This window comes from Pelmatolapia mariae, linkage group LG15 (genome assembly GCF_036321145.2).
Source record: "Pelmatolapia mariae isolate MD_Pm_ZW linkage group LG15, Pm_UMD_F_2, whole genome shotgun sequence".
NCBI classification, from domain to species: Eukaryota; Metazoa; Chordata; class Actinopteri; order Cichliformes; family Cichlidae; genus Pelmatolapia; species Pelmatolapia mariae.
The window spans coordinates 30,118,146-30,142,784 of record NC_086240.1 but is presented as its reverse complement, the minus strand read 5'-3'; the positions used below and the strand labels follow the sequence as shown (position 1 = coordinate 30,142,784).

General features: G+C 41.2%; 1 protein-coding gene across 5 annotated transcripts in view; it reads left to right on the top strand.

Moving 5' to 3' along the window:
* Positions 1–24,639, top strand: part of enah (ENAH actin regulator) — a 133,151-nt gene that overhangs the window by 34,272 nt on the left and 74,240 nt on the right. For 3 of the 5 annotated variants that reach the window (XM_063494887.1, XM_063494886.1, XM_063494883.2), the window contains exon 1: positions 13,628–13,697. The exons of 1 other annotated variant lie outside the window; for it this stretch is intronic. In XM_063494887.1, the coding sequence (XP_063350957.1) occupies positions 13,684–13,697 (14 nt within the window). In that variant the 5' untranslated portion in view covers positions 13,628–13,683. Of the gene's footprint in view, positions 1–13,605; positions 13,698–24,639 lie in introns of those variants that run through there. One more of the 5 variants, XM_063494882.1, reaches the window with a different exon arrangement.

Genomic DNA, 24,639 nt, shown 5'->3' with positions numbered 1-24,639 from the left:
ACTATTGCCATAAACAGTTTATTTTGCGACACCACGAATCAAATGAGAGTGTAATATGAAACGATAGACATTTTCATATCGTCATCTGATATATATGGTTATATTGAACAGCCCTATGACTAACCTCGTATTGTGGATGGATTATCTCAGTTGTTCTCCTGACTGAAGTTTGGTCCATTTACAGCATCCTGCCATGCGATTGCATTTGTCAATAACCATCGGGAAACCTTCCGTTAACTTTCATCCAGTGAAAAAAGTTAGCGTTCATGCCCCAGCTTCACTGTGTTTATGTTATGCTAACATAGCTGTGTCGCTAGCGATCATGCAGCACATCATTATATACCAGCTAGTCCAACTACAGTAACCCTAAAAAATTCAGTGCTGTTTAGTTTTCTGTCTTCATTTATGTTGGAAGTGATGGCAGAGCTATACTTTTAAATTTTTTCAGAGATCTCTCAGTCGAAACATGCTATATCATGTTTAGGTGGAAACTAGTGAGCTAACTTCCTGGATGGAACTGGATGTTAAACTTAATTTTTACACCTGGTAAAGCAGCAACGCTGATCATTTTATTAAAGATAAAAGAATTTAGACAGTTTTTAACTTTCACTGATGCCGCAGTGTTCGTTTGGCTTTGGGATCTGAGGCAGACCGAGTTTTGGACCCAGATTACTCCACGAGGCTCTTGACTACGGTAGCCGTAATGCTCCGACAATCCATTAAGCGGTGCAACTTCGTAGCTCACCAAAGTCGTACTAAAACATTTTTTGACAGATTTTTGAGCGCCTATACCACATAAAATTGGTTCGAGGTCAGTAAGCACAACCAGAATTCATACATAAGGCGCACTCCCAACTTTTGTAAAAATTAAAGGATTTTAAGTGCACCTTATAGTGCGGAAAATACGGTATCATAAAAACATAATCTTTGTCAACTCTTACTTCAGCTCGTAGTGTCAACAATAATGAACGCTATCTGACGATAGCAGAGTGGTAGGAGTTCACAAATGTCAGCAAATGACAAAAAGCGGGGTTTCAGATTGAATCCGAAACAGCCTAAGGTTATCTGCCTAGCTGCACTGTTGGATATTAAGCCTCTTGTCCTTAGCAAGCCATTTTAAAAGACTCGTTTAGCTAATTTTACAAAACAATAATTGCCAGCCAACAATAACTACATGATCTGTTGTTGTCTTAAACCAGTATAGTGTGACATTATACACAGGTTAATATAATGGGTCATGCTAGCTTGAATTTGGGAAGCTAGATGACTAATTTCCACTCATGTGTTTATGGTTGCTGTGTCACATCCAAGTCAAATTATACTGTCATTTTGATATTCCGATATACAACATGTAGCTGGTCTCTAAGTTGTTGCACAAAATAGATGCAATGTAGTACACAGTGCAGAATCCAGTTGTCGATGCTAGCTCCAAAATAGTACAAAAATGATCTGCGTGCTAAAACTAACAATTGAATGCCAACTGCAGCTCACTTGGTATCTGTGGGTGTCACTAATATCAATAGTTTTGCAAAACTCTTTGAAAAATGGGTTCAATATTGACCTGATGCACCTTTGAGAATTGTCCATAGAACCTTTCCTTTGAGGACTATAGAGTGAAACATTCTGACTGTATGCTTTGTCAGGCAGTGGGAGGTCAAACACAGGACTTCTATTCCTGCAGTTTCATTGATCTAGTAGCTTTCAGATCATTCCTGTACTTAAGTGCAATCAGGCCCCCTACATAGCAGAGTACAGTAATTCAAGGCTGAGAATGTTCACATACTTTCATGCAAATGGCCTTTGAAGGCCTTTACTTTTTAATTTAGGCAACTCTGAGATTTTCGCATTGAGTTTCAAATGTGTATTGTTGAATCGATGAAAGGTTCCAATTCAATCCTTCAGACTTCCTTCAAACGATCTAGGTTATACAACAATGTCAAATCCTATTGATCTGCCCCTCTGATCCCTGTACAAGAACTCTCTTTGTACATAGAAAAGTTTGAAATATGGGAAAAGTGAAACTTCTGTATACTTTCACATTTGTGCACTTGAGGCAAGTCACAGTCTTTAGTGGTCTGATTGTTAGAGGGGGCTTTAGATGCTCTAGAGATGATCTAAGATGTATGATCTAAGGCATTAAATCTACTGTGTGATGACTGCTGCAGTGTTTACTTGTGAGTTTACCTGGGGAAAAGACAGTTGACTGTTTTTAATTTAGAAATGCTTTATGAGCGTATTGCCCCGAGTTCAGTGTTGTGCCAGTGAAAAATGATTAAGGGGGGGGGGAGGGGAGGGAAAAAAACCCTTTAGTTTCAGCAACCTGAGTAGGAACCTGAGCATGCTGGCTCTGTCATGGCTTAATGAAACGCAGGAAGGGGAGAAAACTACTATTAACAGTCGCAGCTGTGCTTTCCCTAATGTGCAATGTCAGTGTGCTGAATGGAGACATAACTGCTGCATTGTTTCACTCTGAGGGGAAGGAAGAACTAGTTTCTTGTCGTGTGTTTCTGTGATGCAGCAGAGGCAGAATGTCAGCAGCACCTCTGTAGACCTGAAGTGTGATTTTTGTGATTTTGTGTAATTATAAAGCCGTTAAAACATAAGCTGCTCTGTGACTGGAATGTCCTTTTTCATAGCAGATGGTTTAACTTGTTGAGAGATGTAGAAGGGCATAAATGTCTCTGTTTTGTTTTCACTTTCCCGTCAGACTGTTTAAACTGTAAGCAGAGTGGGAAAACTCCCAAAGACTCAGATATCGGCACATAATTGTGGATTGTGTCCTTCTGTTTGCAGAACGTCTACCTGACTGGATATCCTAAGAATATAAATAAAAAGTCTAATCCAATGGATTAATTTCTTTTGACATTTAAAAAACATTTTATTTTCTTTTGTCTGGGTTTTTAAAAACCTATATAAGGATTTTAACGCTCGTTTTCAGGCTCCTTCTTTGGTAATAGATGGTAAAACATGTCTTGGAGTTGAACCTTGAATTGGGAGACCATTGACAGTCCCCCACATGAGCTAAGCTGATGTGTGCAGGTCACAGTATCTATTTTTGGACTGTAGAAAAAGATTCTTTAACCCCTGACTCATTACACTCCCTACATGCCCCCACCCAGCTGCTCCACTTTTAGCCCAGGCTCCAGTGAGGTGAGTGAGTCCGGGTGGGTGTATGGGCTGAAATGGGGAGGGGGTTGCTTCCAGCAGGCCTTGTGGTTGGGTGGATGCCCGTACACTCTCACTTTCTCCCTTGTGGACTCAAGTCAGTCGTGCAGCCAGGCCAAAGCAGCTGCTCAGTCAGCTAGCCTGTGGAGAAAGTGGACACTAGACCAAACTTTCCCAGCGACCGATTTTCTTGTACAGTTGGTGGAAGTGCCAGATTGAGCGGTTACCAACGCCAGGATGACTCGTGATTCGTAAGTTTCAGCCGGCCATAGCAATGGAGCCGATGTAGGATTTCGGGGTTAACCATATTAACCATTTTCTATGTCTTTACCTACAGTATTATCACCTCCAAAGCAGGGTTGGCAAGTATTTGTAGGTTTGTATTCAGTATAGGCTCAGGGATCTTAAAGTGTGATTATTGTGGAGCTCAGTCTCTCTGCCCGTCTACCTGTCTGTCTGAACCATTGCCATTTACCATGGACACTCAAAGTTCAGCTGAAACGCTCACTTCAGCTGTTATGAGCATCCACAAATTCATTCATTATTCGCAGTCCCCCCCATCTAAGAAAGCTGCTCTCACCAGTTGAGGAGCTTTCCTTTTTATAGAACTGCAGTGGCTGCTAAACTCGGAGTCCAATCAGAGGGAGTTTGGAGCTCTGTTACAGGATAGGATTCATCTCTTCGTGTGGTGACAGGGTACTTTTCTCCTTTGCTGCTTCTAGAGCTGCCGTTGTATTTCCTAAAGGACTCTAAAAACCTCTTTGCAGGCTTGTCCTTCTTGGGTTGTTGTTAAAAATGTATGGATGTGATGGTGACTCGGGGTATTTTATCTCTGTGATCATAGTTCACCTCCTGTTGGCAAATATCTGCTGTCTCATTAGTGTGAGGACTGCTGATTTGTGCCCTGTGAATCTGCTCACCACATCGTTTTATACCCTTTGTTCCACTGAGCACGTCTCCCTTCATTTTCATTTGGATGCTTGGCAGCATCAAAGTGATTTCCAAAATGTGTTTCACTGTAATAAGTGGAGGTAATGTAACTAAATGAGTGATTTTAAACTGGTATTTTGTTCAATGTCCCCACATTCATAACCCTGCAAATTTGACTTGGCATCCATCTGCAGATCACCTGCTGCCCCATTTTTTTCCAGAATGGTTCACCCAGCAACAATGACATCATTGTCCAGGCTGGACATCAGAAGCATTGCAGGTCAAATGACAGCAACACAGAGTTATGCTCCCACCCCACACAGCACCGTGCTGTCCTGTTATGTCTGTACTTCAAACATCAGACCTAAATCACCACTGAAGGCAACAAAAGCAAACTGCTTTATCTTGGAATTTTCACAGACCATTAACAGTTTTGCTGTTAAACTCCAGATATTCATGTTGAATATATTTGCTACTTGATTATAGCCAAAAAATCATAGTCATTATAATTTTGTTCAGTAGTGTAACCTTGATTATTCAGTAACTTGACAAATGGCATTTATTTATCTTAAAAATGTCTTTTGATATTTACTTTTTCCTTTGATGTTGATACCTTTTAACTCTTATGCCTAAAATCCGACGTGTGTGCCTGGTGCATTCTTACTTATGCGTCTAAGTTTGCAGTGACTCTCTTTATCCTTTGCTATTGCTAAACAGCTTGTAATATGCTTGAATGTCATATAGCCATTAGCTGGAGAAGGCTTGGGTCCAATATGTCAGAGTAGATGACAGCAGAATTCAAACAGAGGACTTTTACATGATACAAAACTGCTGAATGCTGAATCTCTCGAGTAAAACACTCAGTCGAGTAGTGTTTTCTTTGTGAGGCACTTTGATCCTTTTTTTTTCTAAAACTGGGGTTTGTGCCACAGGTTGGTGCAGAAGGTCAAGGTGCAGATGAGAATACCAAAATAATGAAAAAGAAAGTCCCCATCCAGCACACTGTCGGTTTCAGGTTTTTCTCCTCGGTCCACTCTCATGTAAAATGATCCATGTGCCTTTCAGTGTACCTGAAAACATCCTGGGAGAGGTATGCAAGGACAAAGGCTGGTTTTTCTTCAGCTGTATTCCACTCGGTTTTGCCGTTTGTGCAGTAATGCGAAGCTATCTGTGTACTGCAGGCAGTGTTCTCACACCCTGTGTGCTGTGAGAACAGTGACTATACTCGTATATTGTCTGGGATTAAATGGACCACTGATATCACTAGTTTGTCTTGTGGACAGACCTCCTTAGTAGTCTTAGCGTACCTGCCTGCCACTTGATCTGCAGCTTATTAGCCATTCATATCCCCTGAGAGACATGAATGTCTGTGTTTCAGCAGCAGGGTGTGTGGGTTTTTTTTTTTTTTTTTTTGTTTGTTTGCTTGTTTTTGTTTTGGGTCCTTTTCCCAAATTACACAAAACTGCTTGATTGGGAGGCACTTGCTTTGGCTCGGCACAAAAGGTTTCCACCATGATCCAGCTTTCTTGTCTTTTCTCTTGCTATATTTCTGCCCCTCTCGTCTGTCATCCTCCCTGATGTTCCTGGGAAACTGTTTGGTACCACAATAATTCATCTTCCTCTTTACTAATCACTAGTCTTTACAAAGCTGACTCAGTCACACATGGCAATATTGTTTGTAACTTTTTGTTTCTGTATTATGACAGACAGACTGTTGGCCAAGCAGAGAGTAGCAGCCATGTAATTTTTAATTTTCTTTGACAGTGTGTACTCAGAGTTACCGTGACACTTTGATTGTCCCACACACCAAGTCAACTATACTTACTAGTTCATGTTAGAGATTTTCTTGGAAAAACAACAGTAGTAAAATATTTGATCAACTTCATGTAATCGTCAAAGTTTAAAGTTTGTTGCTTTCAGCTAAAGTTCTTAACGTCAGTGGTTTGTTTCCAAGCCATACCAAATGCTCCTTTTATTTAAACTTTTTCATGAAGTATAACGGGGATGTCTGTCCCTCAAGCCATCCCTGCCTCTCTCACTTTGTTTCCAAAGCGTTCAGCCTTAGCTGTCACTATGATACACTCATTTCAAATCTATTTTCTAATTTTCCATCCTGCTCTCTCTTAAAGAAAATCTTCCACTCTGTCACCTTCAGCTTCTCTTGTCTTTTTGTTAGTGCCATCTTTTCCACATAATACGAGGTCTCACTACCATAAACTAACTCTACTTCTGTTTTGTCGCTGTTGCACCGGTCTCCCTCTCATTTACATATATGTATTCTGTCGTGCTTCCACTGACTTTCATTCCTCTTCTCTCCAGAGCATACCTCCACCTCTCCAGGCTCTCTTCCACCTGCTCCCTACTCTGTCTACAGATCAGCGTTGTCGTGAACATAATATTCCATGTAGACTCCTGTCTGACTTTATCTGTTTTGCTGTCCATCACCATTGTAAGAAGAAGCTGTTGATTCCTGATGTAATCTCACCCCCACCTTGAAACCATCTGCCACTCCTGCTGTAGACATCGTCTTCTGTCATCATACATGCCCTGCACCACCTGCACATAGTTTTCTGCCACTTCTGACTCATCCACAGTTCCTCTCTTTACTCCCTTTCATTGTGTAGTAAATCACTTTTATCCATCTGTAATTACTACAGCTCTGCTGATACAACACACTATAGAGAAGGCCATGCATCTTCCCACTCTCCAGGACTGTGTTAAACAATCTATTGCCCTCTCTCATACACACCTCTGTACCTCCACAGGTATGTTGTCTGTACCACCTGCTTCCACTCATCATCCTCATCACCACTTCTTTTTTTTTTTTCGCCGACTTTCCTTTTCTTATGTGCTTCTCAGCACCCTGTCTTCACTTGTTAGTACATTTCCATCACTAACCTTAATCTGCTGTACATCCTTTCTAGCTCGATCTCTCTCCCTATCCCCTTACTCCAAATCCTTTTCTCCTTAGTGTTCAGCCTCACATACAACTCACTGTAAGCCTTGTCCTGTGCACTATAACAAGTCCCATTCAGACTACACATACAGCGAATCATACAAATGTGGGTATTAGGCTCAGAAGGCCAGTCATACCTCACTAAAAGCATTTGGAGTATTCCTTTAGGTGCGACTCCATTAAGTTAAAGCAAGTGTTCATGACTTCATAAGAAAATTCCTGATGTGAACTGGGAGACTGGGACTGTAGAATGATCCATAAAATATTGTTGTGTTATGGTTAATTTGAAGCTTTGAGACTGAAAATTTTGGACAGTAAATGTCCTGCCTTGATCCCTCTGTAATCCCAAAACCGACTTCTTCTAGGAGCTTTAGTCACCAATTGAACTATTCTGACCTTGGCAGTCTGCTATGAATGAAATCTCTCCAATACTCCTATAATACTCCCACATATGACAGTTTCAGAAAATTCAATTCAATTTTATTTATACAGCACCAAATCCCAACAACGGTCGCCTCAAGGTGCTTTATCTTGTAAGGACCCTACAATAATACATACAGAGAAAAACCCAACAATCATATGACGCCCCTTTGGCGACAGTGGGAAGGAAAAACTCCCTTTTAACAGGAAGAAACCTCTAGCAGAACCAGGATCAGTGAGGGGCAGTCATCTGCAGCAACCGACTGGGGAGAGAAAACGAAGATGGGACAAAAGACATCCTGTGGAAGAGAGCCGGAGATTAATAACAAAATATGTTTCAGTGCAGAGGTCTATTAACACGTAGTGAGCGAAGAAGAAACACTTAGTGCATCATGGGAATCCCCCATCAGCCTATACCTATTGCAGTATAACTAAGGGAGGATTTTTTTTTTATAAAATAAAAGCTCCCTTTCTTCCTCACTCTCCTCTCCTCTTAGTCAGCTATAGTTTTTTTCCCTCTCTTGCCTGCTGAGGCAAAAAGTACTGCTGACCAGCCTGATGATGTCATCCTTGTCCCTCAGTAACACACGGACACACACCCACATTAGGAAGAGGAGGCTGTTTGTTGAGTGTAATTAAAGAGGAGGGCTGTTTCAGCACCAACAGGAGAACTGCTACGATTGATACTTTACTTTTGATCATGTAATCTCCAGATTGGATTCATTTAAATTACAAGTAGAAAGTAAATACTCATATTTGATTAAAACCCTGCTTTATTTGTCCATATTGAAGAATCGGGCTTAATTCATGTTACTTTCAACAAATACATTTTCTGGAATGATTGCTGGATCATGTCACAACTTCTAAATATTAATTACTAACATCAAAGGGAGGAGGACTTCCCTCCAGAGTATAGCTAATGGTTAGAAATAAGTACAAGTACCATCTAATTCTGTGATTTGACTGATTTTATACTTTTTTTTTTCTTTTTTTTTTTTTTTTGTAAAAGCAAAGGTGAATCATGCAGCTTTGGGGGATTTAATACTGGACATTAGCAAACAATAGAGGTCTTAATTCTTAATTTCATTTTCTACTGCCATTTATCCACCCCTGACTCTTTGTTACTCTGCTCTGAGGAAACACTAGCACTAGCTGCTCTGTTAAAATGTGTCACTGTGACCTGTGCCTCGACTCACAGGTGTCTCTACAATGTGTAAAGCTGGTGTGACTGAAACTTGACTTGTACTCTGTTGTGGACACAGACAGCTTAGTAGTCATTCTGGTTATACTGCTTGTGCATGAATTACGTTGCCTTGCACACATATAGTTGATGCATTGTAATGTAAGCTCTCCAGGAACAAACCCGCACGGTCATAAAAAAACACCCTGGTATTAATGCTTATGACGGAAAATTTAAAAAGCAAAATGAGACGGGGCAAAAGCAGTTCAACGATCTTGTCGTAGTTAATGTTGAATAGTTTATCCACTAGAGGGCATTCGGTGGTATTTCAAACATCGCTACAACAACCAGCTGATCCGAGCAGTAAATGAGTAATCCACGACTTGTTGTATCAGTAACACAAGTTTATTTTTAAACATTGAAATTCTCATATTATCCCGGACGAACTACAGCTAACAAATGTTGGGCAAATCTCTTTGTGTTGTGTGCCTGGTACATCAGCTGGTATAACTGGTATTTTGATATCTCCAAATACTGGTATCTCTATCAGCCTTAGAAATCCTGCATCAGCTGGGCTCTGTTGATGACTGCTAAATATTTGTCTTCATTACTCACTCTTTTTGTATTAAATGTAAGACTTTGTGAAACTGACACTGTAGAAGCCGTTGTGGTGTAGCTATATTTTGGGAGTTTTGTGGTATACAATCTGTTAACGTTGTACTGTATACACTGAGAAGAACAATGTGTGCACGTCGCTGTTTTATTTAGCTTTTGAAATAACTGTGTGGGACGTAGCTTGCGGTTTATGAGCTGTGTGTATGTTTGTCTGTGGCATTTGAGCCACCTGTACTCGGCAGCCTCCTGCGGTGACACAACCTGAAATGGCATCAGGCCTCAGGGGAGACGAGACGTGCTGCTCACTTCCATCTCTTTCTTCTCCTTCTCTCTTTCTATTAGTAGAGCTATTTGCAGCGTTTCTTTCTTTTTCAGAGCTTACACTGCTCCTCTTTTCACCTTTTCCCGTTTCCCTGGATCCCAGTATTACTAAAGGTTCTATACAAATAAAGTCTTAAAAGGCACATTATGCTTTTCCATAATTTCTGTCCATTGTTGGCATGGTGGATGCTCATATTAAGATGGCCAAAGTTTCAGCATGTGTACAGGTTATCCATGTGAGTCAAAAGCTCGGGCTTCAGAGTTGTTGTTTTTAAAAAAAAAATTTATTTATGTCTTCTCTACTTCTGGCTGTGATATTATAGAGAGGGATGTCCCTACTATGGTCATCTCAGGCATGTAGCCACAGCTTTGAGAACAGCAGTCCCACCCACCTGCTGCTTAATCTTTCAATTTGTGAAACAGTGAATCAGAATCGGGTAATGTAAAGGCAGAGGTACTGCACCAAGACACAGTTTAAGATAAATACACTGGAAAAAGCTAATTAACTGGAGTCCAAATATAAAACTGCGGCGATGGAAATGAACAGAACAGGTGCCCTAAACAAGGTTTCCACATTTGCTGCACATCTATAAGCCTCTTGGCAACCCACCTCCACCCCTCCTCCTCCTTTATGCTGATATGACTGTTGTTTAAAGACGTATCTGTTGTTGTTGCCTACGCTGTTCAGTGCTGGGTTTTGCTGCTGTTTTCTGTTCTCTGGAAGTTTTTGTAAACACACAGTTTGGAGTGTTTCTGAACAAAATAACCTGGCCTCTTTTGTAATTCTGAGGGTGTTGTTAATTGCCAAATTACAACCCTGGATGTTTTTCAAAGTCACTACTGGCTGTAGTGATCAGCCAAAGTCACTTAAGCATTTCTAACAGGTGTTCAGATAGAAATAACTGATAGCTTATTACAGGTGCCTCACACTGCCCTCTTCCTCCACCTCACCCCTCCCAAATTGATTGTAATAGCTTGTGATGTGTGAGCGTTGTTTCGGCAGCTTTTGACTCTGTGCTTAAGTGGAGTGTGACAAACTGCTCTCTTTCATTCGTCAAGCCCCGTTTTCCAGGGCACATGCTACCTCTCCCTTTAATAGTTCTGTCTTACACTGGCAGCTGTACTTTATGGACGAACCAGAAATTTTATGTAATTATATACATCTTCATATTTTTTTTTTTAAATCTAAAGCTGTATATCGGACTTTATAAATGAGACAATGACAGCGTATGTTTGTATGCCTGTGTTGTGTTGAAGTGCTCAGTTTTTCAGTGTTGCCTCAGTGTCTGATTTCATGTGCTGAACCAAAGCACATATATGCATCTCCTCCAGCTCTTGTTGTTCCGACCTCCAAAAGTACATTCTGCCCTTGGAACCCTGTGTATTTTGTGTTTGTGTGTCTGTCTCAGTGTATTTTCTATGCATTCTGTGTCCTGCCCTGAAAGCACATGTCAGCCCTTCTGCGCTGATAGAAATTCGCTGCTTTATTGAGGCTGATTTAGTGCCTGTCAATCCAGCTGTCCAATGGGAAATAATTTTAAAAAAGTCCTTTATTTTCAGCTCTTGTAGTATTTACATCCACTTTTGAATTAGTTTGCAGCCTTCAGGGTGAAGCACGACTCTAATTTTAACCCTGAAAAAAAGGAAAATGTGTTAAAGTCGATCGTTTATCACGACGGCTGCACAGGAAGCCACATCTTCAGGACTGGAAAAGGCACTGTCAATCATGTATAGTAGAAATACATTGATACATTTGTTTAAAATGGAAAAAAGGCAGTGGTTGTTTTTTTTTGTTTATATTCATTTACAGTCTGTTCCTAGGGAAAATAAAGAATTTTTCCAAAAAAGATATGTGTGATGACAGGCACATAACTATCTTTAAATGAGCATGAAATCGGCCCTGCAAATTTATGAAACTCAATTCTAGACATAAATGCCCCAAACTGATTGGACACTGAAGGTGGTGAAAGGTTCAGTTTCCAGCTGTAAACTACTTGATAAGTTAATTTGGTTGGCATGTTTGTCCGATGGTTAGCACTGTCACTTCACTGCAAAATGATTCCTAGTTCAAAGCTGGGGCTTTTCTGGCAGGAGGTTGCGTGCTGTCTGTGTCCCTAATTTGTTTCCTCCGGGTACTTTGTAATCCCCCCACAGTCCAAAGATGTGTACGTTAGGCTAGTAGGGGTGTCTAAAATTGGTCGTGGATGTGAAGTAGATAAAATGCTAAAGGTGCTGTGTGAATGTGTGGTTATAATGTGGCTCGTAGTTTAAAGCACTTTGACTATATGCTAAGAATAGAAAATCATTATATAAATGAGTACATTGAATTATGGTTTAGTGATGGGTGCACTTCTGTAAAGATAAAAATGAGCTATAGCATAAGGCAAAACAATAGCTTCAGAACAAAAATGAATGTAAACAAGTAATTATTTTATCCCAGTCATTCTGTTTTTCTTAATTGCTGAAAGTCGGAAACATAACTGAAATGAAAATCTAGCCTGATGTTTAATTTGGAGGAGGTGGGGCATGGTGATCTGCAAGTTTTCCTCTATGTATGTCTCAGGTGATCAGGGGGCATCTATCCAGAGGGCAGTGCCATCTCTCTTAGTCACATCAGTAATTAATACGGCTCACCTTCATGTCAGCTGGGCGCCACGTGACCACAGAAGGACACCAGTTTCCAGACAGATACACTGTCCCCTGTTAGTTCTGTTTTATCAGACATAAAACTGATAAGAAAAGCTTTAAAATGTGAATCTCCTCTTCTACTCCTTTTCATACTCGTAACAAAACGGGGGAAAAAAAGACTCCCAAATTCCCAATTTAACATAAAAGTTGGCATAGCAACCAATACAACCTAGTACAGGCTGCAGAACAGCGAATCGCAGCGCAGCAGGAAAGCCCAAATGTTGGCCGAACCCCCCCCCCCCCCCCCCAGTATATACAGATTCTACTTCACATGAGCCTTTATAGAAAGCTGTCGCATGTTCCATCCAATATTAGGTTTGATTAGGAGCGCCAATGCGGGCCATTTTGACTTGTTAGGTAGATTGATAATGTATGTATGTTGATGTTACATTGTTCGGCACAATGCCAGCTGATGATAGCTTAAAGTGAAAGAAAGGATTTTAGCTGTGCCGAAGCAGGCCAGGACACTGAATAAAGAAATGAAGAGCTTTGCGTGGTCGCTGCGAATGTCTGCCTCCTGTGACAACAGAGATGGAAATATTCGACTAATCCTTATTCCACTTCCACCATACATCACTACATCTGGCTGCTCACTCTCTTTAGCCTATTTATTTAGGAGAGAGTGAGAGAGCAGAGTTGGGTGGGTGGGTATATGGTAAGAGAGGGAATGTGTGGATGGTCACAGCGATATAGTAGAGAGGGAGGGGAGGGGTAGATGAAAGAAGGGGTGATCAAGTGAGAGACAAAAGGTATGAGATAGATGTAGCAGAAGCGGCGAGGGGAAGGAGAGCGACAGATGTAAAGGATACCTCCCTTCATGCCCCAGCCCCCGCTTGCAACCTCCTGAGTTGAGCTGCTGTGAACTGCTGGATCCCGCCGTGTGGATTTCTCCACAGCAGCCTCTTCCACAGGAGCGCAGGAGTGGGCTGTGCAGGAGCAGGAGCCTGTTGCCTGGATACCCCTGCTGTCGCCACGGCGGCGAAAAGCCAAGACCGAAGCGTGCGCATATTTGCTGGCTGGTGCCGCTGCCATGGGAAAAACACAGCTGGCTGACTGTTTAGACGGTTCCCTCGCTTGCCGACTTGCTGGCTGACTTGCTGTCGTCGCATGTACGCATAAGGAAAGAATCGCCCTGAGAAGGGGGCTTTAAAGAGAAGGTGGAGGGGGGTGGCTGGCACCCTGCTTTGCATGATGAAGAGAGCTGTTTGGTAGCAGGGATATTACTTTGGCAAAATTGAAGCAACTGCAACAAGAGCCGGAAAGGGCTGGTAGGGGAGAAGTCACGCGTGGGGCTGGCTGAGTTACTTAAGCAGGAAGGCTGTGTGCAGCTATGCAGATCCAGTCTTCTGGTCCACAGTCCAAAGCCTCCAGCTTCATCCTCAGTCAGAGATGTGTACTGGCCTCCAGAATGGAAATCCACCGGTACGTATCTGTTGTCACAGACTTAGTCCTGCTGCTTTTGTGCTCTTTCTATAGGAACCTTAAACGGAAACTGCTGCTCACTTTTGATCGATGGGAAGAGAAGGCCTCATGCTTCACCATCGACAATTGTTGTTGATTTGGAGTGCTCTTATCAAGTTATCTAGTCAATTTCAGAATTAGGATCATGAACCAAAATCTGACATACTGAACACTTCAGCATGATTACAAATGATCAAATGAAACTTTTAACCCAGATTTATGTCTGTTGTAAAACTAGGTGTAGGTAAAGGGGGGCAGTAGTGCTCATTTCCAACTCTATATTTCTGACTCTACTCTCTTTGCATGATTCACAGTACAGCGTAGAGCTGGGCGATATAAGATTTTTTCATATCACGATATGTTTTTTTCATTTCAGGCGATAACGATATATATCACGATATAAGCCAAATAACTATATTTGTAAGATTTAAATGTGCCGTTGCTCACAAGTAAAATGTGAAATAATCTGCAGCTTGTTTTGATTTAAATATTTATTTCCCATAATAAGTTCAACAGGGTAGATGTACTTAAAGAACATGAGACTTTTTCAGATAAATAAAGGCAAATATTTCAAACTACACAAAACGCAGCCGCTAAAGCGTTTAAGTTTCAAAATAAAACAAACAAAACAGACTACTAAATTGTCAATTCCACTTAGAAACAAAATTTTAATTCTAAAAATAAATCTTAGTTTGTTTTACAGAAGAACAGACAAAATTGACTAACTTTTGTCAATATCAAATAAACTGAGAACTAAAAGGAAATTCTCAATCTCTCCTTGTTGTATAGCTTAGCTTTTCAAACAGCTTTAACAGTTACTTTAGTCTGACAAAAGCCGAATGACGAATTAGCGCTTTCAGTCAGAGATTGAGCATGCACCGGTTTATTGTATTTCCAGACTTGCTTTCGGCACAATTTACAGTGCGCTACTCTGTTTTTTGTCAGACTTGAAATAGCCGAAATACCTTCACACTACGGAACTTCTATGGCCCTTCCGTTCGATAAGCTCTCCGGCATTGGAACCATCATCTGTTTTTTCTTCGGTAACCTTCGCTCACGCTCTCGGTTGATTTTTCTCTAGTCGGCAAACTCATTTCCTTCATTACCCGGGCAGCCCGGCTGCAAAAACAACTGCACATGTGCGCCTTGGCACTTGTGCTGTACGTAACAAGTCACGTGACGTGACGCTGCGGCTGTGATTGGTTCGCCTCTGCGCTACTTAATTTGGATTGGCTGTTCTTTTTTTTTTTTAAGAGGACAAGAGAGATGAGGTCTATCGCAATAGTTTAATTTTTCTATCGAGAAAAAGTTATTTCGCAATACATATCGTTATCGTTCTATCGCCCAGCTCTAGTACAGCGTAATCATTTTTAACTTACACTGGCCCTTGCAGCCTCTCACTTCATCCATAAGCCGCCATCTGTTATTGTGTGCCCCTCACTTCCACAAACAGAAACTGAAACTGTTCAGGAATTGATCCTTTGTGCAGACTTCTTTAAAGTTTTAAGAAATGGTTGGCACAGACTGAAGGCATGACAAGGACTTTAATTTACATGTCATGTAGAGCATAAAGCTACGGTTCTGGTTTTCTGTAACTATCAAGAGAAGATAATTGATTAGTATTAGCTTCATTGTGGATGTATTGTACTAATGGATGCTAGTGTTGCACGTGCTTGTCCCCCTAAATAATCGTGATCATTTGTTTTTGCTGCATTCATAATAAATGTGATGCATAGAGTTTTAAACCCTGAATTGGTGAATAATGGCGACCTGTGTAAAGTCTGATGCCCTTCTTTTTTAAAACCAGCTGTTTAAATCCACATGCAGAAGGTCTGGTTTTGTTTTTTTGGGCAGTTTGTTTTCGAATCTGTTTGTCGGAGTATGTTCGAGTCAACTCTGAGTTGACTGAAGGATTTTCTGTTCTCATGCCTGTGTGCCTTCCTCCCCAAGGGCTTGGTTGGATCCAAGTAGCTACATTGGTGATTTAGCAGTTGTAACGTGATGTTAAACATGAAGACTCTGTTTATTTATTGATGATGGTTTGCTAAAATGTCAGACAACATTTGAGTTTGGCTCAGTAGCACGAATGTTATGTTCACTTGGAGTTGTTTTTGTTTGTTTGTTTGTTTTCAAGGAATGAAATTAAGATTTATTTATTTTAAAGTTGGGAAAACAAAATGAATGAATTAAACCGAATGTATCCAAATCACCTAATGGACCAAGGGATCCAGATGTGGACCATATAACTCAACAAACAGGGCTGGGATAATAACCTATAGTTGACTTTTGACTTTACAAGCCTTCAAATCAGAACAAAGGTCATTTTGACCAGCCATAGTGAGCTTGTGAGTAGCTGATTGGGAGGAGAGCTGATTGAAACCTGGCTCTGTATGTTAATGTTAAAACTAAGCCTGTTTAGAGAGCTTAGCATGATTACTGCAGATGCTGAATTTCTTTAAGTTTCTGTGTTATTTCATGGTCCTCATGAGCATCTTCTGCATTCACATGCCATGTTATTAAGAAATTAATAGTGATCTTTTAGTCAGGATCATTTTGCAAAAAATAAGATTATTACATTTGAAATAATTTACACTCTGAACTATGGCTCTGTTCTGGGACTTCCAAGTACATGCAGAATATGCATGAACAGCAGGAGCCTGTGTAGAGGTGACCTGCAGAGTTGCTTTGTAATTTTGGAACCTGCTGAGATTTGCCAATAGGTTTTCTGGAAAGGGATCATATGAGGCACTAAGTCTTGGCAGTGAGATCGGATAATCTGCTGGGATTGAGTTTGACCCTAACTCTGAATTAGACAGATTATACTTGGTTTTGTTTGCTTTGTCACTTCAAAGGAGTCAGACTTTCTTGTATGTTTTCAAGTTGTCTTGAGCATTAGATCTCCAGACTCTGTCAGTCTTTCAAAGTTTCCAAGGCATAGTGCATAACTGCCTTATGTCCAGCTTCACCTAAACAAAGGGTGCTCTGTGGCTTTTAAACCAGTCCTGTGGGAGTATTTAGCAAAGAAACAGAAGTTTGGAGGTATTTTATGAACTTTGTGGACATTAAACCAGAATTGTGATGTGACTGTTGCTGAACCAGACCTTTGCAGTTTTGCACCTGAAGGCTGCAGTTGTTTATTTCAGTGGTTTAAGAGGAGTTAAAGCTGAGTTCAGTGCAGACCTGCTCTGCCATCAATGTGTCCCCTGTCCGTGTGTGAATAGAACTGTGATTGGACCCTTGTAAAATGTGCCAGGCACCCAGTTAGGCCGCAGTCTGAACCCTGGAAACTACCTGTAAAAACCACTAGATATAAGTGATATACAGCGACTTGAACAAACACCTTGGAGAACTCGATATCTGGATTGGGTTATGTTCAATAGTGCATGCTTGAAACAGCCTGTTTTCTGCCAAGTGTAAAATTTCTGTCTCTGTCTCTTTGCTGTGTCCTTACTAATAGGTCAGCCAAATGTATCTGAGCGTTGTTCTTTGACTGTAATGTAGCCCATTTGAAAAAGTGTGCGGTTTAATTTAAGGAAAGGTCAAAATGGGCTTGTTGAGGGGATGACACTGAAAAGGATGAGCCACTAATAAAAGATGTGCGTGTTTGTGTGGTGGGATGAGGATTGGTGCCACCTGTGGCTGAAGCCTCTGAGGATCGCGCTCTTCAGTCAGCTAATGGTTTCTGTGAGTGACTTACACAAAGCCTAATTGAATCCAAAAGGATTCAGTGGACCTGACCCTAGAACTCATTAAACAAGACTGGAACTTGAATAGTCCAGTCAGGGGTTCAGGTAATTAGCAGACGATAATGTTTTACATCTTTAGGTGACTTTGAAATAATGAAGGTAGTGACGACACTAGTTCTATTGTAACATAGCTTTAAAATGGAATAAAAGAAGCATGAAGGTTTTGTTTTAACAGTCATTAACGGTAATAACATTTTCTGTGATTAGCTGTGTAATGACCATGAGATAAAATGCGTAGGCCTGGTTCTGGCAGCCAGTGCGGGGTGGAACATCTGATAGGTCTTGTGACTTTAAACTGTGTTGGCTAGAAATAAATTTGGATGTTGGAGTTGGATTACTGACATGTTTTGTTATTTAGCCTAGTTGGACATCTTAAACTACTTAAAACAAAGTGTAGCTGCATCAACCTTTTCGAGTCTTCTTTGAGCGTGTTTAGGTGAATTGTTATGAGTTGAAACTGTTGGAAAAGTTTGTACAAGATACTGAACCCTGCATCGAAGTGTGTGTCTGCAAATGTTAAAAAGCACTTAGGCATAGATAAAAGCACTGTTTGATTAGATGACTGAGACATACTCAAAATAGAAAAGTAGTAGCAGAAAGCACTTTATATGTTGCAGTCCATTTACCATTATACCAAGAAAGCTAAAAATGGAGTTCTAAGAACTACAATAGTACCCAGATGCTGCAGTTTACTCCCAGAAAGGGGCTGGCGCTTGTAACAGCTACTAGAACTATGGAAATATTCTCGTGGCCCAAAACCACCTTGCATTAACCATGGGATATTAAAGCTCTGGCTCATTTGTAGATATTTAAAAATAAGGGTTATGTTGCCTTCCTGGGGTATTTTTCAGTCTTGTTGTTCCTTGAGGAGCTTTTTCTCCAGTTTCTCATTGCTAATTTAGAGTAGTAAGCCTGTCATTTTAGTCAGTTTTTCAGCAGTGGGTTTATAAACCCTTTCCAGGATTTACAACATCTATAAATGACGAGTGTAACTCTTTATTGATTCCTGCTTAAATTACTGGCCAGACGCTGACCTTTGCTTGCTCATGCTGTGGTTGTTCATATCTGGCTGCAGGGCTAGTGCAGTCTAGCTGACACACACACACACACACACACACACACACACACACACACACACACACACACACACCATCATTGTGGGCTGTACTGGGTTATATATAGCCAATAGTAGTGATGGCTCCTTTGTCACACACCAGGTGTTTTTACAGCTATCATGCCACATGGTGGTCCTCTCCTAATCCATCTCTTTCTTTCCTCATCTGGTAGAGTGGATGACTCACACTTAAGAGCAGAGGGTATTTTCTCATTGCTCTATGATACTCTGTGTGTGTGTGTGTGTGTGTGTGTGTGTGTGTGTGTGTGTGTGTGTGTGTGGACCCATGCTTACTTTACAAATATCAAATCTGTGGGTATTGATTATTCTAATTGATTAACAAGGTTTCACCAGTCGATTTTGGTTTTTCCTCTGAACGCTGACTGATATGATAAAGATAAGATAATTCTTTATTGTCATTGCACAGTCATACATAGTACAATAGTACAATGAAATTGGAAAACTGTCCTACGTCGGCACTACATATAACAACACGACACGATACGACACATCACAACGCAACACAAACAACACAACACAGTATAATAACTTAGTAATAAAAAAGAAGAATAAGTGTATTTGTATTGCACACTGTTATTATTGCACATTAATTATTATTGTACCTTGTTATAAATATAAATATTATTGTTACTGTTTTTACCGTTGTTACCTCCCCTCCCAAAAAGTCCAGGTAGGTAGCCAGTCAGGTCAGCTATTTGCATTGATTAGGGCTATTGCCCTGTTGTAAAAGCTGTCCTTGAGTCTATTTGTTCGGGACCTCAGCAGCCTGAACCTCCTGCCAGACGGCAGCAGCTTAAACACCCAGTGTCCTGGGTGTGTACCGTCCCGTAGGATGCTGCGTGCCCTCTTGAGACAGCGAGTGCTGTACAGGTCCTTCAGGGAGGGAAGAGGATGTCCAATGATTTTTTTGGGCCATATTGATGACCCTCTGGAGTGCCTTTCTCTGTGCTGTGGTGCAGCTGGAGAACCACACACTGATGCAATATGACAGCACGCTTTCAATGGAGCAGCGGTAGAAGACGGTCAGTAGCTCCTTCTTCAGGTCCATTTTTCTGAGGATTCTCAGAAAGTGGAGACGCTGTTGGGCCTTCTTTAAAACCGCAGAGGTGTTAGAGCTCCATTGGAGGTCTGTGTCTATGTGCACACCCAGAAACTTGAAACTGGAGACCCTCTCCACGCACTCCCCGTTGATGCTGATAGGCTGCAGCTCAGACTTCCTCCTTCTGAAATCAAGGGGGCTTCCATGTTGCCATTAAATTTGATGTATTGATTCAAGTTTCAATCTCATTTATGAAACATGCTGAATGGTTTCAGATCACAAGAAAAATGTCATGACGTCATAATATCAGGTAGCTGACGTTCTCCTGTTTGGTGTTTCCTGTTTAAAAGGTCGGTGTAATACAAAGTACATCTGATGGATCACCTTTATTGTCTGATATAAGGACAGTTGTTTAGGAGAAGTGAGGTGGACTGAATGTGTGTGAACATCGTCAGTTCCTGCTCTTGTTTGTTTGCAGCTTCATGTCAAATTCCATAATTTTAAGTCTTTGGTGCAAATATGATGTGGAGCAAATCCATTCTGAAAATTATTTGACTTCTTGTCTAGATCAAGTGATTTAGGTTTTTGGACATATTCATATACCCCCGAGAGTCTAGAGTCCACTGGAATCTCTTAATTTTCTCTTCCTCTAAACACTGGTACTGTAACTGCGCCCAGTGGTTGAACAGGATCTTTCTCTTGTCTGCGGGCCTCCGTCTTCCCTCCCTGTCTGCTCCTGATCACTTCCATATGAGCTAGGAGCTCTCTGCTCCACACTGTAGTCGATGGCTGACTAATAAAATAGAAAAGAGAATGAGAGGGAGAGAGATGGATGAGGAAAGAGGGTTTAGAGGAGGGCAGCGAGAGATTGAGTTAGTGGGAGAGAAAGAAAGCGAGTTTAAAAAGAGAGAGAAAAAAAAAAAAAAACACGGAGTGAGCTAAAAGTTAGTCCAGGCTGCTGAGTGAAAAGGAAGGATGCAGATGTGGCTGGGATGCTCCCTAGAGCCCCTCTATACTGAACTCCTTCCTTCTGTCTATAGCCAGCTGCACTTCTGCCTTAACAAACCTTCATGGCTTTCCCAATCCCAGTATACCTCTGTCTTTTATTCTTCCCCTCATGTGCATTTTCACAGCGGGGACTCCCGCTAGATTCCACACCCGAGCTTGGAAAAGCTTTCCCTAACATTCATTTTGGTTCAGCTTGCAAGTTTTGTTTCAGCTTCACAGGATTTATCATCCTCCCCCAGCTTGGAAACGGCTGACTCTGGCTTTTCAGAGCAGAGCCTCAGTTTATTGTCAGCCAAATGGGGCAAACTGTAGACAGCAAGTCAGTTTAAAGAGAGAGGAGGAGGCAGAATGAAGAAATGCCTCTGTTGTGAGTCATGTTAATGAATCTATTCTGAGAAGTGTGTGTGTGTGTGTGTGTGTGTGTGTGTGTTTGTGTTTGTCAAGGGCACCCTTTTGTTAATTTGTCTCTTGAAGGCTGATTGAGTCTGAGCAGCTAAGTGTAGTCTCAATGATTATACATCTGTTCAGGCCAAAAAATACCACTGAGAGTTTAATGAAATTAACCTCACTGGTGTAACTCGGAAATTAATGAACACTGCAAACAAACAGTCATTGTATATCAGCAAGGTATCATTAATGAGGAAATCTGAATTTTATATCAGACCAGTGAAGTGGAATGTTCGATAAGAGCAGCTGTATAAAAACTGCAGCCACTGCAAACTTCCACTCTCCATCTCTCACACTGATCAACCATAACACTATGAACATTGATAGGATAGGTGAAGTGAATAACACTAATCGTCTCTTCATCATGGGACCTGTTAGTGGGTGGGATGTATCAGGGAGCATTTTGTTCTCAAAGTTGATGTGTTAAGTGGAGGAAACATGGACAAACGTAAGGATTGAGTGAATCTGACAACGGCCAGAATGTGATCGGTTGTTGTCTCCTAAACTGCAGCTCTTCTGGGGTGTTCCTAGTCTGCAGGAAACGGTACTCCTGGATGGCTGTGGCCTCTTTCAGCAAGACATTGGCTTTGAGGTGTTGACTTGGCCTACAGATTTCCCGGCTCTCAATCCAATCGAGCATCTGTGGGATGATGAACTACAGCTCCACTGTGTTGGACTTGGTGATAGTGATAGTTGCTGTTCTTTGGTGAGCCTGGTGTGGCACTACATAATTAGTTCTCCACTTACTGCTGGGAGATGACCAGAACAAGAGTCCCTGTGGACAGCTGCAGTCCAGTATGAAAGAATTCTGCATGATGAAAGATTCTATGGAGGCAATTGAACTTTTGAAAATATGATGTTAATATTTACATTCCATCACACTGTAACTAGGATGTACCCATCATTACAAGAGAGATGCATACAGCATTTAGCACTTCCATGAAGTAATCTGGTTTAAATGTTATCAGAGAGGAAACCCCTGTAGTGGCTTATGATATGTACTGTGACGTAGAGCAGGGCTATATGACCAAAAATATTTATCACGATATACATTTGAAAATTTGCGATAACGATATAACTGACGATATAATTGACACTAGACAAAATACTTTACAACTCCACAACTTTATTAGTGCAAAAAACAAACCCCACCCCATCAATGTGTTTACACTTAAACAAGCAGCTGTTTTTTATGTGCATTAAAGTTGTATAAAAATTTAACAGTGCAAATGCAAATTCCTTGCTGACAGTTTAACCAAAAGGCATTTCCAGTGAAAATTGGCCGACATATCCTCAGCATAACCATGTATAATAGCCGCAAAACTTAAAAAGAGGTTATACACACACAATACGGTAATATTATGTTGAAGCACAGTACGTATCACTCCGCGAGGCTCCTGCCTACGATAGCCGTAATGCTCCGACAATCCATCAAGCGGTGCGGCTTCGTAGCTTAGCAAAGTCGTACTAAAACATTTGACAGATTTTCGAGCGCCGTGTGCCACATAAAATTGTTTCGAGGTCAGTAAACACAACCAGAATTCATACATAAGCCCCACGGGATTATAAGGGGCACTGTCGATTTTCAGAAAAATCAAAGGATTGATTTTAAGTGTTCCGTATTTTCCAAAACACACGGTAATAATGACGGCCCGCTAGCATGCTCTACCAAAAATAGTGCTTTGTTGTGTATCTGACAGACGAAAGCTAAACCAGTTCCACACCACTGAAGTTGCAGCATTTTTACAAACCAATTCTGGTTCATCCGTTTCATTCAACGATCCGCTTTCACCCTTCTAATTCTCCGTCGCCGCCATGCTTTTTCCGCCATGTGCGTATGAAAACAAGGCACTGCGCATGCGCATTTTACCCATATTCTATCGCGATATTTCATTTTCTTATCATTGCCCAACATTATACCGGTATTAACGTGAACGGTATGATACGGCCCAGCCCTACTGTGAAGAGATCACCACACTGATACCACAGTAATACTCCACATATGGTGAATCAGAAGGCTCTGTATAGCTGGCACAATGACACAAATGAATTCATCACTCAGCTCCTGGCTTTGTCAGACTGGCAGACGCACTAAATGAGATTTTTAGTTTGGCCATTTTTGGTTTTTTTCTATATTTAGATTAGTCACTCGGCTGCTTACATAACGCTGGCCCATCAGCTGTGGAAAAAGTCGCAGTTTCCAGCCATAGTAGTGATGGACTGAGTCAGTAATTTTCAGGTAATCAGAAATTTGACTTGCTCCAGTCTTCAGTATCTTAGTTCAACAAGCATGGGTTAGAAGAAGCCAAATCAGTGATTCCCTTTTGCTTTTGTCTTCTACTTCTCTCCTCTGCACTCCTTTGCTCTCTGTAAACCCACAGTACCTCACCCACCCCAATCCTGGCAGGATGTGACATCATGGCAGTGAATACCCTGGAGCTGTTCTGTTCCTCTTTGAAGTCAGAACTGCTCCAAACTCAGAGCTTCATTAACATTAATGAAGGAGATGAAAATATTCTCATTTCATTTCCCATTCTCTCCATTTCTATTTTTGTCAGATCTGCACATTTGTCCTCGGTGTGTGTGTGTGTGTGTGTGTGTGTGTGTGTGTGTGTGTGTGTGTGTGTGTGTGTGTGTGTGACCATTCGCTTTTCCTTTTAACAGGGAAATGGTATCCACATATATGTAAAACTGTTGTTTGTCTGTAAAAGCACCCCAAACACCCCACCCCACACACCTTACACCACCCCTGCCCACACATCTTACCAATCTGAGCCATGGTCTGAGTAACCCCCATCACTGAGGCCACTCACAGATGCTATTCAGACAAGTGCTTTTCTTTGCACTACTTCCAAGCACTTTGCAACTACTTTGCTCTCCAATGTGTGCCTTTCCCTTATTTATTTATTTTTTAATTTATCCCTCTTGTGTATATATTTTTCCCGTTTGCTATTTATTCTTGCTGTCTACTATTTATATTTTATTCTGGCACAGTTGGTGTTTAGCACCCATAATTTCATTGTACATGTACAATGACAGTACACGGCTATTCTATTTTATTCTATTCTAGTGTGACGTCTGGGGCTTCTTTGCTGCTTCAGGACCTGGACGACTTCCTGTAATTGAATCATGAGCTCTGCTCTCTATCCTGAAGTGGTCAGCACTCCTGGAGGCTAGACATCATGAATGTCCAGCCGTCAGTAAACTGTTGATTTTAGCCAGTCGGTAGGTGGCTGCTGGGTAGCAAGGTGACATTATAATATGCGATATAGATGGGAACCAGTGGATCCAACCATTGGACTTAAATGTATCCATGTGCCAAAGTTTGGTTGCTATTCAGACAAGAAGAAAATTTTGTAAAGCACATTTAACTTAATATAAATCTCAGAAATCTAATCTGTAGCTGCATTTAAGAATTCCTTTTTAGGAAAAAGCATGGCTCTTTCTGCAGTTATGTTGACACAGAGGCACAGAGTGTAGCAGTGTTGTCTCAGTAGAGAGGCAGGCAGAGGGTAGCTGATACATTTA